The sequence below is a fragment of the Cucurbita moschata genome, unplaced genomic scaffold (assembly GCF_002738365.1).
Source record: "Cucurbita moschata cultivar Rifu unplaced genomic scaffold, Cmos_1.0 Cmo_Scf00018, whole genome shotgun sequence".
Taxonomy (NCBI): Eukaryota; Viridiplantae; Streptophyta; class Magnoliopsida; order Cucurbitales; family Cucurbitaceae; genus Cucurbita; species Cucurbita moschata.
Genome location: NW_019268534.1, coordinates 2,009,237 through 2,026,287, shown reverse-complemented (window position 1 = coordinate 2,026,287; position 17,051 = coordinate 2,009,237). Strand labels below are relative to the sequence as shown.

Genomic DNA, 17,051 nt, shown 5'->3' with positions numbered 1-17,051 from the left:
GTACGTAGAACCCAGAATAAATAAGAGGCCAGTTCCAGTACGTAGAACCCAGAATAAATAAGAGGCCAGTTCCAGTACGTAGAACAAATGATACAATGCGAGCAAACGTTCCTAGATTCATGGCGATATAGAACAGGATATAAGTTATCATGCTTGCATATCCACCATTTGAGTCTCCAACAATTACTCCAATAATGTCATATCCAATTTGACCTGTTGAGAGGTTCTTATTCATTCCCGTTCGAGTTTCGTTACCGTTAGTTTTAGAACATCTTTAGTTCTCTGAATGAAATATTGGAATGAAAGCTGACAACTTTGTTTCATTTCTTTTTGTTTCAATCAAATGCAGGCGGTAAGCCCAGCAAAAGCAGACGAGTTCACCTTGAAGAAAAACATCCTCTCAAGTTTTGTGCAATCTTCTTAATTTGGCGGCAATTAGTTGTGGAGTTCTTCATGGCCAAACCGTTTTCCTGTTCCATTTATGAGTAGTAGGCATAGGTACATCATGTTCTTGAGATCTTTGCTTTACAAAAGAACTCCCACATGGCTTCTTGGGCTCTGAGTTTATTTAGTATTCTATTTTGTTTTCCCTTCACATATCACTGCTTTATTTCTTTCCCTTTTTCTTATTTTCTCTTGAAAAACAGCTTTGGAAGTAATTTTATTAAAATACTTTTTTAAAGCAAATTAAATTAACATTATTCATACTCTAAAATTGAAATTTAAAATTATTTTGTATTTTAAAAAAATAATTCATTGACAAGAAACAATATTATATATAATATAGAAATGAAACAAGGTATCAAAGTCTACTAAATTAAATAGCATATGAAGAATTAAGTGTCATTGTCTTGGCTTCTTAATTCTAATAGATACATTTTTTTTATACATTACAAAGTCAATACACGAATAAGCTTTTTTACAACATTGTGGTTTGATCCACATCCAAAAGGAACCTCTTCCTACCAAAAGGTAAAACGTGTCCCATTGGAACCGATTTTTAGTACCTTATATTTACTATTGGTTAGGTTTAGGGTCTAGGGTTTAGGGTTTGTGGGTTAGGATCTTTTGGTCGGGAACTCAAAAGTAGGGTTTTCACCCCAACCCATTTTTAAGATTGCTATAAAGACCGAGAATATTTGACATTTGTAAAAGACTTAGTGATGCAAAGTAAAAGACTTAGTGATGCAAATGTTTAATATTTGAGTTTTATGAGATTTTAGTTATAAATATGACGTTTGAATTGGGTTTAGGTTGAATTGGGTTAGGTTATAAACGATATTTGAGTAATTCGGGTCATTGCCCTAAATTTTCTTGAATAGTTCAAAAAATTTCTCCAACCTACAAATATCCTTCGGCTCATATTTGTCAACTCATATCACTTTCTTTGCATATTATATAATTTTGCTCATAATCTTCTCGTTTAAACATTTCTTTATAAACTATAAACTAAGATTTAAACGACCATACTTTACTATTAAGATTTAAACGACCATACTTTACTATTTCAATAGATTAAGAAATGTTTTTAGCAAACAAATCATCGACCCATTTAATCAATCTTCAAAAAATAGAAAAAAATATATATGTACATAAAAAGAAACCCTTTTCCATTAGAATATTTGATGATTTATTCTTATTTGATAGATATAAATAGTCAAAGCCAAAAGGGTAAAGTGTTTATTCTGTTTGAAGGAGTGCCTTTCATTTTCAAGTTTATTGATTTTTTTCTTTTAATACCGAAAGCTCTCCCACGGAACTTTGTTTTTTGGGTAACTTTATCAAATACCAATAAACCAATATTTTATGTATATAAAGGCTTCCGATTCTTCCCCCAATTCTTCACTTTTATAATTATTATTAATAATATTAATTTCATACCACAAAAATCAAAATACCCAATTTAACCCCCAAACTTATCCACTAATATTCTTTACCATCCACTTTTTATTTTTTTTAAACAAATATACATATTTTAATTTAAATTTAATTGCTACGAGTTAGGTAGAAAATCACATTGTTTTTTCGAGTCGTTCTTATTGTACTAAACAGACTCTTCCAACACCACGTACTTTACTAAATAAATCACTTACTCTCGTTAAATTATATTTGTTGTTGCGCTAACGAAACAACAAGTGTTGTAATTATCAATATGAATGCTCGAAAATCGATGTTAGCTCGTGAAATCAAGACCATCGTATTGAAAGTTGCAAGCTGAAGTTAAATTACGTTTCTGTTACTTTTTCAACTATATCTTCCTGTCATTATTTTTGTCAAGGTAGAATTTTTCTTGTCGATAACGAATTTATTATCATATTGATACTTTATTTAGCTATATTCCTCGAGCAACTATAAAAGTTTAGATTATTGTCACTAATTATTTTATTGTAAAATATGAAAGTATTTTAATAAACTAATTTATGGGATACGAAACTTTTATATTAATTTTCTCGTTGTAATTTGTATTTTTATAATTTCGTAGTAAGATTTTGTTTGTTTGATTGATTTTGGAATAATTTCGTTCTCGAATTGGTCGTTAATATTGAATTGTTTTCAAATTTATTGTCGGTCTCGAGCTTGTCCTCCAATCATTGCAGCATCTGCAAGGCTTTTGAAGTCGCCCTTGCTGGAATCTATACTACGACTAGTTTTGACACCGGTGTCACTTTCATCATTTGTAAGACTAGTGAGAACCTATAGGTTGGCTACAACTAATTCATTGCGTTTACGAGCGTTGCTCTGCATTGTCTTTTCCCTAATCTTGCTCGTAATTTAGTTGACGTGAGATCCCATATCAGTTGGAGAAGGAAACAAAGTATTCTTTATATGTAACGACCCAGATTCACCGCTAACAGATATTGTCCTTTTTGGGCTTTCCCTTTCGACCTTCCCCTCAAGGCTTTAAAACGTGTCTGTTAGGGGAAGGTTTCCACACCCTTATAAAAGGGTGATTTGTTCTTCTCTCCAACCAATGTGGGACATCACATTATAAGAATGCAGAAATCTCTTTATAACAGATATGTTTTAATACAGTGAGACATAACATATCAAATTGGACAATATTTATTAGCGGTATGCTTGAGCTATTATAGTCATCGTTTCAGGTCGTAGTTTCAAGAGTTACGGTTACGATTTTCACAATGATTATTATTTTATCTAAAATGATTTAGTTATTTTTTTTAATATAATATTTAAAAATTTAAATTTGGGGACTAAATTAAAATAAAAATAAAAAAGGATATTATTTAGAATTAAGAAAAATAATAAAAAGCGAAAGGTTTTAGGGATAGGGTGAATATATATAAGCCCTGGAAGGCAGAAACGCATGCACTTAGTTTGAGAGAGTCCAGTCCAGACTGCGAGTCAAAACCCCTTTTTACTTCGGTCTCTCTTTCTAGGTTTAGTATAAAACCTGGTAACGAACAAAGCCGAACCTCCCACCTTCTTCTTCTTCTTCTTCTTCTTCATCTTCACCCTCGAGCTTTCCCGCTCAGACATTAGCCGAAACTCTTTATCCTCTCAATTTCTGCACAATGAAGTACGTTTTGGTCACCGGCGGCGTTGTTAGTGGACTCGGCAAAGGCGTCACCGCTAGCAGTATTGGCCTCGTCCTCAAAGCCTGTGGCCTGCGAGTTACCTCCATCAAAATCGGTTTTCTTCTCTTCTTCTTTTGCTTATTGTTTTCGTCAAACAACGATGTATTCTATGCACTGTTCTTGTGTTTTTCGCCTTTTGTTTTTGATTCTTGCTGCATTTTGTTTCCCGAACTGTACAATGTTGTCGCTTTTTATGAGTTTTTTCCTCTGTCAACTTGTTTGATTTATTGTGCATGTTTTGGATTCTGTTTATTTGATTTTTAGCGGTGTTCCTTTTCGGATTTTGGAATTTTTGTTTTTATATGCTTGTATTCTCTTAGACTGTGATTAGTTCATCATGGTGGCGTGTTGATGACGAGTCTTTGTCCTACTTTTGTTTAGCGGTAGTTTATTCTTGTCTTTCCGATCGTTTCTCAGTGGTCTGGTGATGGTCTGCATGTTCTCTTCAGATTATTAGTTCATTTAAAAAAACGATTATGGTTCGATTGCTTGCACGTGCCTGAGTTGGTCCTTAATGGTTTGTGGCGTATGAATTTTCAGATCCGTACTTGAATATGGATGCCGGTACCATGTCTCCCTTCGAACATGGGGAAGTTTTTGTTCTTGATGATGGCGGTGAGGTAGCTTCCATTCCAGCCATACAAAAATGACTCTGCGTATTTCCTTTTGAGACATGGTGTAAAATTGTTTGAATATATTCTCCTTTCAGTTTCATTTGAGGTATGATTGTCCTTATATTTATTATTTCAGGTTGATCTAGACTTGGGAAACTATGAACGTTTCCTAGATTTAACGTTGACAAGAGAGAACAATATTACGACAGGAAAAATATATCAGGTTATTGGAATAAGTTTTGTTCAAGTTCATACTTATGTATTGTACTAGCTTGCTCATTGATTCTATGTATGCAATTTTATCAGTCTGTTCTCGAGAAGGAACGAAGGGGTGATTACCTTGGGAAGACTGTTCAGGTGATGCTTCATATGTATCATGCTGTCAGTTTTCCTTGCACAGATGTTACTTTTTACCTTTCCAGACTAATTTCTTAGTATTATTTTTATAATATCATTGAATTTAGGTGGTTCCACACATCACAGATGCCATTAAAAATCGCATTGAGTCAGTAGCTACCATTCCTGTGGACGGCCAGGAGGGCCCTGCTGATGTTTGTGTGATAGAACTAGGAGGGACTGTAGGTAACTTATCAATTACATTAGTCTGAAACTTTTCCCCGGTAATATTTTCATAATGTATGCTTTGTTCCAAGAAATAAATTTTTTGTGGCCTTTTTAAGGTGACATTGAATCAATGCCATTCATCGAAGCTTTGCGACAACTATCCTTTTCAGTTGGTAAGATAACAATGCAAACATTTTTTCTATGTTTGATGAGCACTTGAGTCTAGTCATATATAACTCTTATGTGCACTAATGTTGATCAAGTTCTTAGAAACCATAGTTTATTTATTTATTCATTATTTATTATTTTATCATTTCACTTCTTATTGTTAGGCCCAGACAACTTCTGCCTTATCCATGTGAGCTTAGTACCAGTATTGGGTGTTGTTGGGGAGCAAGTAAGAATCTATCTTTTTTATACTGTGCAAATAGTTTGTATAAAGTTTATGCACTGTTCTCTTGTATCTAGTCTGGTTATAAATTTTCGGTCTCCATTTTATGATGAATGTAGTCCTCACTATCTATCTGTCTTAAAACACAGAAAACGAAGCCTACACAACACAGTGTTCGGGAACTGAGAGCTTTAGGCTTAACTCCACATCTGCTGGCATGCCGATCGGCTCAGGTACATTTTCTTTTCCAACAAATGCAAATAATAAGAGGCTTCAAAATGCACCGGACTGTTCATAGTATGAGTTCAGAATGATAACCTTGGTCCATTTTTTTTCTTGTACTGCAGTATGTGCTGTTTTGGTGTTATATGTACTATGGTTTCATGTTGTATTTGGCAGTAATTTTGTTGAACCATCCCCAATTGCATTGTTATTTTTATTAAATGACTTAAATTTTGGCCTTCATATTCATTAAAATGGTTTTGATATTTCAAGGTGTGGTAAGGTTTTTGTTTTGGATTATATGTAGCCTATACTGGACAACACGAAGGAGAAGCTTTCACAGTTTTGCCATGTTCCAGTGAGTTGTTAATTGAGATTTTAATTTTTGATGGAATTGTCTTTTCATTATTGATTACTAATTTTTGCCCATTATTATTATTCTTTTTTTGTCTTTTCAGGCTGGTAACATTCTCAATATCCATGATGTCCCAAACATCTGGCACGTTCCACTTTTGCTTAGGGTAGGTGTTAAACTATATATACATGCATACATATGAATATGCACGCTCACATGCATATGTTTGTATTTATGTATGTGCGCATCTATGGATATGTATATGTATCTTATGTGATTATGTTTTTCTGTCGTTTTTGGCTTAGTTGCATCTTGTTGGAAATTATACTTACAGTTTCTTGGGTTTGTATTTGTCACAGAACCAGAATGCTCATCATTCAATTCTTAAACAACTTGACTTGCTCAGGTAGTTTCCAAATCATTTTCGTAGAAATCTGATAATACTTCTTCAGATTGAGACTTTAGAAAACAAATCAACACAATGACTTTATTCTTCCTAAGAATTCAATTTGTCACTTTTAGAAACTACCCATTGTTGCATATAGATTACTTGTTGAATTTTCTTATAAAGTTGGCCTCGCCTAACTTATTGATGCCCTTTATGCGTCTCTCCATCCAGGCAAATGGGAAACTTATTGCCTTAAAATGTATTTTGCCCCTTAAAGACATAATATGTGTTACATAGCTTAGGAGAAAAAATAATAACGCTAAAAAATAAAATGTTAAGAAAAGTTGTTTAGGAAATCTGGATATGTATAAGCAACCTAAAGTGTGACTTGATTATGTATGCTAATAGCCATGTATGTTGTCCCAGGATTGCTGCTGCTCCTGATTTGCGTGACTGGACAAATATGGCTGCAACCCATGATAATATCACAAATTCAGTAAGTCTACTTTATGCTGTAATTTATGTACGTCTATATGATTTTTGCGAACTCTAAGATAATTAATATTTTGGCTTTTTTAGGTGAAAATTGCGATGGTAGGAAAGTACGTTGGTTTGACAGATTCATACCTTTCTGTTGTGAAGGTGCTATTTTAGTACTTCCTCAAAGAATTCAACTTCTCTTATTTCCACATGCATGGTTGTGGGGCTCTTGTAGTATATGTTTTCAAAACTTATTATACATACATGCATAATTATTCAAGCATTTATTCAATCCTGCACATTTTAACTGCAAAATGAGTATTGTTTCATTATTAGGGAGTTATGTTAATTTCTAGCTAGAAATAATATGAAAAAAGTTAATTGCTTTTGTATGACCTGTTGGGATCTATACTTATTTTGCAGGCCCTTCTTCATGCATGCATTGCATGTTCTTTGAAGCCATCAATAGATTGGATTGCGGCTACTGATCTTGAGGATGAAAGTTCCAAATCGGTATTTTTTTTGTACATGGAATCACAAATGCCTTCTATTATTAGCCCATAATTCCATCATTTAAATAATGAACTGTTCTTTTGTAGACACCGGAAGCACATGCTACTGCATGGGAGACTCTGAGGGTATGCTTTTCCTGGAACCTTTTTTTGGGCTTAAAAATTATGTTTGTGTTTTTTTTTTTTTTTTTTTTTCCTTTTTTTAAACNGGCTTAAAAATTATGTTTGTGTTTTTTTTTTTTTTTTCTTTTCCTTTTTTTAAACTTAGCACACTTGGTATATAGCAACTCTTGGGACATTTTCATGTTTTACGTATTCAGTGTTTTTTCTTGCATAATCTCACGTATCCTGCTTTTTATTGGCATACATGTGATCTATAATGTAACTTCATTGGTGGTGGTGAGATTTCTTTTTTGTCGTTCAAATTTCTCCAGCAGTCTATTCAGTTGATGGAATGGTTATAAAATTATATCCGAAGTTACTTGGAAAATAAGGTTCGAAACATTGTGGTCCCTTAATACACCATATTTGTGTTAATCGATGTGTTTGTATTATGTAATTTTCAGTAATTGTGGTTTTGAAATTGGAACGTTGAAAGTACTACAATTTTCATGTTAGTATATTTAAGAGATGGACAAAGGGGGAGGGTTTATTATGGCTTTTGGTTTAAAGCCTTTTCGATCCTTGATAACCTATTTTTTTCAGAAAGCATCGTGTGTCCTGGTTCCTGGAGGATTTGGAGATCGGGGTGTGAAAGGTATGATATTAGCTGCAAAGTATGCCAGAGAAAACAAAGTTCCATACTTCGGGATTTGCTTGGGCATGCAGATATCTGTAATTGAGTTTGCTAGAAATGTAAGTGATTTTTTTTTTCAATATCCAAACTTCAATTTTTTTTAAAAATTTTGTATTTATGTTATTTCTGTTGTTGCGATCCCCATCCTCATATGTTTGCTTTCTTTTAGGTTTTGGGTTGGGAAAAGGCAAACAGTACAGAGTTTGACGATGGGACGCCAAATCCTGTTGTTATTTTCATGCCTGAGGTGCTGATTTCTTTAAGACAATTTGTATGTTGCTTACTGTTAAGCTACTTCTAAATGTAATCTGTTAGGACTTGTTTCCCTCTGTGTTCGTGTGTAGGGTTCAAAGACCCATATGGGAAGTACTATGAGATTAGGATCTCGAAGAACACTATTCCAGACTGCTGACTGTATTACTTCAAGGGTGTATGTGTTCTTATTCTTTTACCACGTTTAAATGCTTAATGACGAGTTCAGTTCACCCTGGTATTACCTGTTGGGGGAAACTATATTAGAAGTACCTGAACTATAGTGGTAGTTGAATTGAGTTCACCCTTGTAACTACTTTTGATGCTCGTGTACCCCTGCAATATATTTTGCCATTTAATTTTATATATTGTACGTGGGTCTCTTTAAGCCAAAAGCACCCAGAGGTTGGTTTAGTTATGGTCCCAATTCAAGCCAAAGTGTCTATATCTTTTGCACTTTAGTATTTGGTCGTAGCATTTATCCTGCCCCTAACTCTTTTGGGATTGATAGGTATCATAACTCACAATATGTGGATGAACGGCATCGGCATAGATATGAGGTAGGTTTTTAAAGTTTATCTGGCTGCGAAGTTTGATACTTGGGAAGGTTTGACACGAGTAAAATCATTATTTTGCAGGTAAATCCGGAGTTCATCGGGACATTTGAAGAAGCTGGCCTGAAATTTGTTGGGAAGGATGAGACTGGAAATCGAATGGAGGTAGGTTCCCATTTGTGAGATGTGCTAGTTTTCACTCATCGTCAGGTGTTGAATGATGTCATTCCTGCACCGGCAATTTCAAGTCATTAGGTGCTAGGCCATTCCTGGTCTGAATCAAATACGTAAATTAATGAGATTTTATGCATCTTTTTTCCTCTCCAGATTTTAGAGCTTCCAAGCCATCCCTTCTATGTGGGTGTACAATTTCATCCAGAATTTAAATCTCGGCCCAGGAGGCCGTCGCCTGTCTTTCTAGGTAAAATCTGTTCTAAAATTCATCTTACCCTGTTTTCTCTGTTTCCCATTAAAATGTAAAAGAGAACTCCCACTACAAGCAGCAGTGACATGCCTAATAACATTTTCAATGCTTCAAGTGCTATTTTAATGTATTTTCCCTCTCTTTGCTATTGAAATCATGATATAATATTAACTTTTATAACTCTACTTTTGAAGGTTTTATACAGGCGGCAACAGGGCAGTTGGACTTATATCTCGAAAAGCAACAAAATGGAAGTTGATGCATAATTTATCACTAGTTATTCCTACTACATTCTTTCAAGGTAAACCAACTTCTTATAAGTTTATTTCTTCTTGTCCACTGGCAGAAACAAAAATATGACCCATTTTTCGGTTATAGTAAAAATGGTTAGGAATCACGACTCTCCACAATGGTATGATATTGTCCGCTTTGAGCATAAGCTCTCATGACTGTGCTTTGGGCTTCCCCAAAAGGCCTCAGACCAATGGAGATAGTATTCCTCACTTATAAACCCATAATCTTCCACGTGGGACTCACTTCCAAGGATCCTCAACAAAAAATTTCCCCTTCTGATACACTTGTCTTTTGCAGAAAAGGAACTCGATTCTTTTTGCTGGGTTAAATGTGTACTATGAGGATGAACTTCAATATGAGGTGTTTTATGCAAGTAGCTGTCCGGTATAAAGTAGTCGTATCAAAGACTATACAAGTAATTGTAGTGGGATACAGAAGATTGTGTTCTTCGCAATTATAGCGTTTTGACATCCTCCGAGTTGGCACGAGCTTAATTTTCCGGTGAAGTGTTTTTGGTTTTTTTTTTTCTTTTGTTCTTTGCACCCCCAACACAATTTAGCTCTCTAGCATACAAGTATCTTGATTTAAGTGTAGTATGGACGAGACAAACATGTGGAAAACTGAAAAAGGATTGTATTTATACTATTTATCAAGTAGAACTCCGTTTAGTTTTAATCCTTTTTGTATCGTCCTCGTCTTGATCGATTTCATTCTTTGAATTGGCGATACTTGGGGAATGCCAGAAGCCATTTTTTGGCTATTCTTTTTGCCTTTTCAAGTACAGTTTCGGTCGTTGAACTTTGTTTAGCTTAAGCGTTCGTTTAATTTTCATGGTAGGCTAATTTTTTGTTTATAAAATTGGTTTTAGAGTTTGATCTGTATACATTTTTGTTATGCCTTGAATTGTAGACTTAAATTTCCTCTTTTTATTCAAGGAATGGCAATACCTCATTTTAAGAAACAGAAAAAAAAAAAAGAACACCCAAGAACTGTAACGAATGAATCTTATTGTATGCATATTTATAAAAACAACTTTCAAAATTCATATGCAAAACTCTCGTTTCAATGATTTTTATCGTATTGCGAAAATGAAATCTGTCTTTGCATTTTCATTTGCTCATAGAACTTAGCTATGAACTTCTCAGCTCTCAAATCAATCCCATTTTCTTCCACTTCTTCTTCATCCTCTTGTTCCTCCCCACCCTCATATCCCGAACTCCTCCGCTCGCTATCCTGGCTATGAACTTCACTACCATCATCGTCACTGTCACAGTCGTCTTCAAACTCGTATTCAAAATCAACCGTCTCTGGAGTAATGCAGGGTAAGTGGAATCGCATGGAGGTAGGACGATGCATCTTTATGTGAAAAACAGGCGTTTCGTCGAAGGAAAGCTCATGATCACCATAATGTAGGTGGCCACGGGGCGTTGAGTGGCCGAGCGTCTTGATGAACTTGGGGACAAGGCGGAGGTGATCCATGAGAAACCTCCGCTTGAAAACGCCACCTTTTCTAGCCCATATGATTGCTAGACGAAGAAAGTTCCATGCTCTACGACCCACATTGCTGTTTTTCCTTGGCATTTTGAAGAAGAAGAAGAAGAAGAACAGAACAAAAACGAGAGAGGTTTCAGGTTTTGATCGATTTTTAGTTGGAGGAGTTTTAGATTTGTGTTTGGTGGAAAAAGAAGGCGAATTGATTCATTTATATGAAGCATGGAATTTTGTACGCGTCGAACGGGGTTTTGTGGGCGGTGGCGTCTGGTGGGGGAACACGCCTGTACGCGCTATAAACCAACCTGGATACATATTATTATATATATATATATATATATATATATATATATATATATATATATATATATATTTTATTATTCATATTTTAGCCTAAATTGCTAATTTACCCGTGTTTTTTCTTCCATTACAAGTTTAGTCTCTTAATTTTTATCCGTGTTTTTTCTTTGATTACAAGTTTAGCCTAAATTGTTGTGATACCCGTGTTTATAATCTAGAAATACTATCTCCATTAGTATGAGGCATTTTGGAGAACTCTAAAGTAAAGTCGTGTTCATCTAACAGAGTAGACGATCGAATTTAAAAAAATTTAAAAACTAAATTTGTAACTATTGAAAATACAAGGACCCGATAGACACAAACATTAAATTTAATGTAATTTAACGTATTTTTTTTGTTTTGAACACAAATCACTAATGCATTCTCCTTTGTCTACGGATATAAACATTGTAAATTGAATTAAATAAAATCATCAACCAATTAAATATTATTTTAGTTTATGAAATGTTTGAAAAATATGAATTTGTATGGGAGTTTATATAACTTGTATATAGACAATCAATTCAACAAATCTATATATTAATTTAATTTGTAAGTTTCTGATTTAAGAAGTTAATTGGGATTTTTAAACCTAGTTTAAGTTTATTAATAACTTTTAAAATTATTGTGATCAATTTTTTTTAAAAAAAATAAAAGCTGAATTAAAAAGAAAATTATAAATTAATATTAAATTGTTGTAAATAATCAATATTACTAAACAATAAAAATGGTTATTAAAAAAAAAAAAACACCAAAAATTACCTTGGAAGGTAAGTTTTGTTTATTTGATTTTCCCCCTTCTTTCTTGAAGAATGCTAAAATTAATCTTGAAAAAAAAGAAAATCATTTAGTAAAAGTATGTATTTTCACCCTTAAATTAGAAGTAATTACCACCAAAATTTACTTTTTAGTTTTTTATCTATTAAAAAAATTATAGATTTATTAGATTTAAAAAATTAATATTTTGAATTTTATGGAATAAAAATGTATTTTTATGTTTAATAGATGAGTTAATTTTTATTAAATAAAACCTGCCAATCACAAATTTAAAATTGAGAATTAAACCTATAATTTAATAATTAAAAAAATGAATGAATAATAAAAATTAATTAGATATTTAATAAATATAAAAAATTTGAAAAGAAATAGTGTATGATTAGACAGCCAACTGGTGCCTCCAGCTGTGTTTTGTGTTAAATCCAATTCAAATTGAAATAGAGCCGTTTGAACCTATAGCCATGTTTTTTTTTTTTTTTTTTTTTAATAATNAATATATATATATATATATATATATATATATATATATATATATATATATATATACACTCTACGCTCGTTAACATTTTATATGACACTCGAGTAAATAAAAGATATATAATTGAACTGAGAATACTCCGGATGGAGCACGATTCTCGTGATAGAATGACCAATTAAGTACTTTCACAATTCTTAAAATATTTTTTGAATTATTAAATAAATTTTTTTAAAAATCACTATTATTCTTTAATTTTGATTTTTTTTTTAAAAGGTTAATTTCAAAATTATTTATATAATTAATTAAGCATCAAAACCGTGTTCTGGAAGCTCTTCTCACTCTCAATTATTGTGATTCAAAATCTCTGTATTTTTTTTTTAATTTTAAATAAATTTCTCAATTTCCAATGATTACCCATTTTAAGCGGAAAATATTTGGTTTTTCTAAAAAAAATTAAAAAATTGAAGAGTTGACCAAATAAGGTCAAACCAAAGAAAACAGCCGATTTGTTGTTCATTACGCGACTTGGCTGCCACTCAGATCCATAATTTTTGTCTCTCTTATTATTAATTATTCTAAATTTCATAAAATTATTATTTTTTTTTGTCTTTTATTTCTTTTAAAATATCTATTTTAATTTATAAAAAAAATGTATATTTTAGCTCATAAACTTAAAAAAAAAAACTTCTAATTTATTGTAAATATATTATACCACAACAAAAATTTATTTTTAATATTTACGTGTGACTATAAATTACAATGTGAACCAAAAAATATATTATACCAAAATATTTTTTTATCGAAAAAATTGTAGATATTACAGTCGTGAATATTCGGTTGTCTACTAGGTCAATATTTTTTTAAATTGATATGGGTCTACTAATATTAAAAAATATTTAAAAGATAAAATTAGAATGTGAACTAAAAAGTATAGAAATTTCTAAGAAACTAGCAAGAAGCTTATCTAGAACTTACCAAACAGAAATTAATTTTGTAGTTTTGTTTCTTTTTTTAGTTAAGTGAAAATTTATTGAAAATTTGAGACTATATTTAATAAATATAAATATAATTCAAATTCCTGCTGAATTACAAATAATTTCAAGCTCACAGATTTCAATTCATTGTAGAGTAGAACAAATCATTTTTATAAGGTGTTGAAATTTTTTTCTAGTAGATGCGCTTTAAAAATGCGAGACTGATCTATTAACAGAGGGTTTAAACTATTATATATGGTATCAGAATTAGGTATTGGGTGATGTGTCATCGAGAATGCTGGGTCTTTCAGAGGGTGAATTGTGAGATCGATTGATCTATTAGTGATGGGTTTGAGCTGTTACATATGGTATCAAAGTCAGACACTGGGTGTTGTACCAATGAGAATGTTGGGTCCATATGGGGGTGGATTGTGAGATCGCATATTGGTCTCGAGAGGGGAATGAACCATTTCTTATAAGAGTGTGGATACCTCTTCTTAGTAGATGCGTTTTAAAATCATAAGACTGACAATGATATGTAATGAGCTGAAACGAACAATATTGGTTGCCGGTAGGGTCGGATTATGCAAATTTTGATAATGGGCCATGTCTAAGGCTGTCATACACTTATGACCAAACTGCAAATGGGTTTGAAAGATTCAAAAGAAGCAATAGAAAACACTTCAAAATCCAGCTTTCGTTCTTATTTTGAGGACAAAACCAACCATAATACCATCATGAAATGCCACAACACTAACTTTTTAGGTTAACCCATCCATCACCTTAGCCTAACACCACACCCACTTCCATTCTCTATTCATACAATAACTTAGGTGAATTATATTACTATTTAATCACGATTTAAAGCTCGAGCTTACTTCTAATGAATCGTCTATAGAAGCTCATCATCTTTTTTATCGTTTAACGTCTAGAATTTGTGTATAAAGAGTTTTGAGCATGAGATATCACAAAAATCTTTATATTACTGGAAAATTCCACCATTTCTCGTGTTGAATCTCATATTTCCGAAAATTAAAGGAAACCCATTTGATTGAAATGAAAAATATGCTCTAAAAAAAACGTCCCACACCTTTTCACCTAGTGTTCGAGTTTAGCTAAGAAAAGGTAGTTGTACTCTTACCTTTTCCTTCTCTTCCACTCAGCCTCCCCTTGTGGCCTAAGCGAGCTACCCTGTGGCACATGCATGTGTCACAGTGCGGTCGAGCGTGCCGAGACGAGTGTCTCAGGCGACTTCATTTGAAATGGGGTTTTCAAGAACAGTACCAAGCGACATGGGTGTGTCGGTATTGCACCCCAACCCATGTGTCGGAGGTTGATATATGCTCCCATTATCTGTAAATGACATGACATGGGCATGGGAGGCTCAATGTCTTGATAGAACCTGGATGGATGAGTGTTCAGGATGTCCATATGCGATGTTGCATTGAGAGACCTTGGTCCCGAGTAAAGGCAAGGTCGAGCCAAATGACTTAATCTAGTGTACGTAAGGTTATGAGAACGTCGTATAGCAATAATTGCAAGCAATTCATGTTTTGGGAATGACAAAACTTGTGAGCATTGCTTATCTATACATACTTTAATGGAAAAGAAGCCTAAGTTTTGGTTGAATTTAGCCCAAATAATAAGGGCACAAAGACCTACCCTCCATCAACCTTGCATCCCCTAAATATAAGCCTTTCCAAATTTAAACATAAATGGCCATGGCCGCCTGCCACCTTTCTTTATAAAACTAACCATTTCCCCTCCTCCTCCTCCTCTAAGTTAACTTCTTCTTTCCCTTCCGTCCGGGAGCGCCCTCCGACCACCTTCTCGCTTCCTCGCTCGTTCCCAGACCTTATATGGACCTAAAATCCCAACCCATCTCCAACTCCGGCCAGACCAAGAAGAAAAGTAATCGAGCCATGCAAATTTTCAAGCTTTCCCTCTTCATGCTCCATCGTCGATCCAAGAAATCAAAGGCGTCGGTCGACATGGGTTCCGATAAAGGCTTGTGGCAGCGGCTATTGGCCTCCATTCGCCCTCTCCACATCCAAGACAACGAATCGCCTCCAACCATAGTCCACACATCGTTGGCTCCAAAACCGAAGGAAGTTTACGAGGAGTCACCAATACCATTGTCATCATCGCCCTCCTCGTCGTTTTCATCGTCGACATTGTTTTCTTGTACATCGATGTCGTCTTCTTTTTGCACAAGACAACATGCCTCTGAACCTAATCTTCAAGAACTCGACAACGATAGCGAAAGCGACAATGATGAAAATACCATCGACGGAGGCGACGAAATGATCGATGCAAAGGCGGATGAGTTCATAGCGCAATTCTACGATCAAATGAGACGTCAACAAAATGGGTTTGCATGAGAGATGGAGTGTGCATGGATCTTCGATTATTTAATATTTTTGTTATTTATTTAGAAGAATTAATTAAAAATTCCTCATAATTTATGAAAGAAAAAAATAAAATAATGGATTTTGGAATTAAATTGGTGTAATTAAATAAGCTAATTCCCATTAAATTGTGATTAATGGTCATAAAGTTAATTTAAGATGAAGATCAACAGCACCCACATGATTTGGTAATCCCTTTTCACCATCCAATTTACACCCTAAAGATTCCATTTTTCCGAACATCCGCCGCCGTGATGACGCCGATACGCCGCCGTACGCGGCCGAAAAGTACCCGTTGCGGCTCGGTGGCAGAATTCTAGAACCACCACTACTGCCAGTGTAAAGCGGCGGCGGTCGGAGTGCGTGGAAATAAAGGGCGCGTTTGGCCCTTTGGCGCTCTCTCTTGTGGGCATTCTGGTGGCCGCCGAGGGCCTGCGAGTTGGCAAATACTCGGCGGCAGAATTGACAGCGGAACTTTCTGTCGTCGTCGGAGTTGATATCGCCGCCACACCCTTCGGGGGTTTCCGGTTGAACGCCGTCGTGCTCGACGAGTGGGAACCCGAATAGCTTGAGAATGGACATTTTATTGGACGGAGCAATATTGTTTTGGTGTGTTCCCTTCTTCGTCTCGCTCATGTAGGTTACATTTATAGGGGTTTTTTTTTTTTTTTCAAATATAATTCTCGACTCAAGTCCCATTTATTTAATGGAGAAATCTCTTTTTAAGAGAGATTCGTGTCCGTTTGAGATAAAATTCATATGATACACATTATTGTGCTTGCATGGTAGCTCGTTACGTATCGTCATTAGCCTCACGGTTGTAAAATGTATATGTCAAGGAGAGGTTTCCACACTCTTATAATGAATGCTTCATTCTCATCTCTAATCGATGTGGGGTCTTACAATCCACCCCCTTGAGGGCCTAGTGTTCTCGTTGGCACACTGCTCGGTACGTATCGTCATCAGCCTCATGGTTGTAAAACGTGTGTGTTAAGGAGAGGTTTCCACACTTTTATAATGAATGCTTCATTCTCATCTCTAATCGATGTGGGGTTTCACAATCCACCCCCTTGAGGGCCCAGCGTCCGCGCTGACACATTGCTCGATACGTATCATCATCAGGCTCACGGTTGTAAAGCGTG

General features: G+C 34.4%; 4 protein-coding genes across 6 annotated transcripts in view; 3 read left to right on the top strand and 1 right to left on the bottom strand.

Moving 5' to 3' along the window:
• Positions 1-597, top strand: part of LOC111455992 (probable protein disulfide-isomerase A6) — a 4,056-nt gene extending 3,459 nt beyond the window's left edge. Inside the window, exon 11 of the mRNA XM_023097670.1 lies at positions 350-597. Coding sequence (XP_022953438.1) covers positions 350-424 — 75 coding nt within the window. The 3' untranslated portion in view covers positions 425-597. The remainder of the gene's footprint in view (positions 1-349) is intronic.
• A 2,727-nt stretch (positions 598-3,324) lies between these two features.
• Positions 3,325-10,119, top strand: LOC111456475 (CTP synthase-like). Of its 3 annotated transcripts, XM_023098341.1 has the most exons (23): positions 3,325-3,651; positions 4,137-4,216; positions 4,347-4,433; positions 4,517-4,567; positions 4,675-4,792; positions 4,891-4,947; positions 5,107-5,171; positions 5,315-5,398; positions 5,695-5,745; positions 5,846-5,908; positions 6,102-6,148; positions 6,557-6,626; positions 6,710-6,772; positions 7,034-7,123; positions 7,210-7,248; positions 7,828-7,977; positions 8,088-8,165; positions 8,263-8,348; positions 8,682-8,730; positions 8,809-8,889; positions 9,052-9,145; positions 9,343-9,449; positions 9,740-10,119. In XM_023098341.1, the coding sequence occupies exons 1-22, from the start codon at positions 3,534-3,536 to the stop codon at positions 9,405-9,407; spliced, it is 1,686 nt and encodes a 561-aa protein (XP_022954109.1). In that variant the 5' UTR covers positions 3,325-3,533; the 3' UTR covers positions 9,408-9,449; positions 9,740-10,119. The 3 variants fall into 3 exon arrangements, with proteins under 3 accessions (XP_022954109.1, XP_022954110.1, XP_022954111.1); XM_023098342.1 differs by lacking the exon at positions 3,325-3,651 and having other exon boundaries at positions 4,143-4,211; XM_023098343.1 differs by lacking the exon at positions 3,325-3,651 and having other exon boundaries at positions 4,189-4,272.
• A 385-nt stretch (positions 10,120-10,504) lies between these two features.
• On the bottom strand, positions 10,505-11,023 carry LOC111456316. Its single transcript, XM_023098145.1, has one exon. It carries the CDS (start codon positions 11,021-11,023, stop codon positions 10,505-10,507), a length of 519 nt encoding a protein of 172 aa, XP_022953913.1.
• A 4,020-nt stretch (positions 11,024-15,043) lies between these two features.
• Positions 15,044-15,957, top strand: LOC111456357. The gene has a single exon (XM_023098187.1). The coding sequence runs from the start codon at positions 15,361-15,363 to the stop codon at positions 15,880-15,882; it is 522 nt and encodes a 173-aa protein (XP_022953955.1). The 5' UTR covers positions 15,044-15,360; the 3' UTR covers positions 15,883-15,957.
• The last annotated feature ends 1,094 nt before the right edge of the window (positions 15,958-17,051 follow it).

Excerpts from the sequence above, each read along its gene's own strand:
- LOC111456475 (XM_023098341.1), top strand. The coding sequence starts at position 3,534 with ATGAAGTACGTTTTGGTCACCGGCGGCGTTGTTAGTGGACTCGGCAAA. Across the intron at positions 7,978-8,087 it reads TAATTGAGTTTGCTAGAAAT|GTTTTGGGTTGGGAAAAGGC; the intron begins GTAAGTGATTTT and ends GCTTTCTTTTAG. Across the intron at positions 8,166-8,262 it reads TTGTTATTTTCATGCCTGAG|GGTTCAAAGACCCATATGGG; the intron begins GTGCTGATTTCT and ends GTTCGTGTGTAG.
- LOC111456316 (XM_023098145.1), bottom strand. The coding sequence starts at position 11,023 with ATGCCAAGGAAAAACAGCAATGTGGGTCGTAGAGCATGGAACTTTCTT.
- LOC111456357 (XM_023098187.1), top strand. The coding sequence starts at position 15,361 with ATGGACCTAAAATCCCAACCCATCTCCAACTCCGGCCAGACCAAGAAG.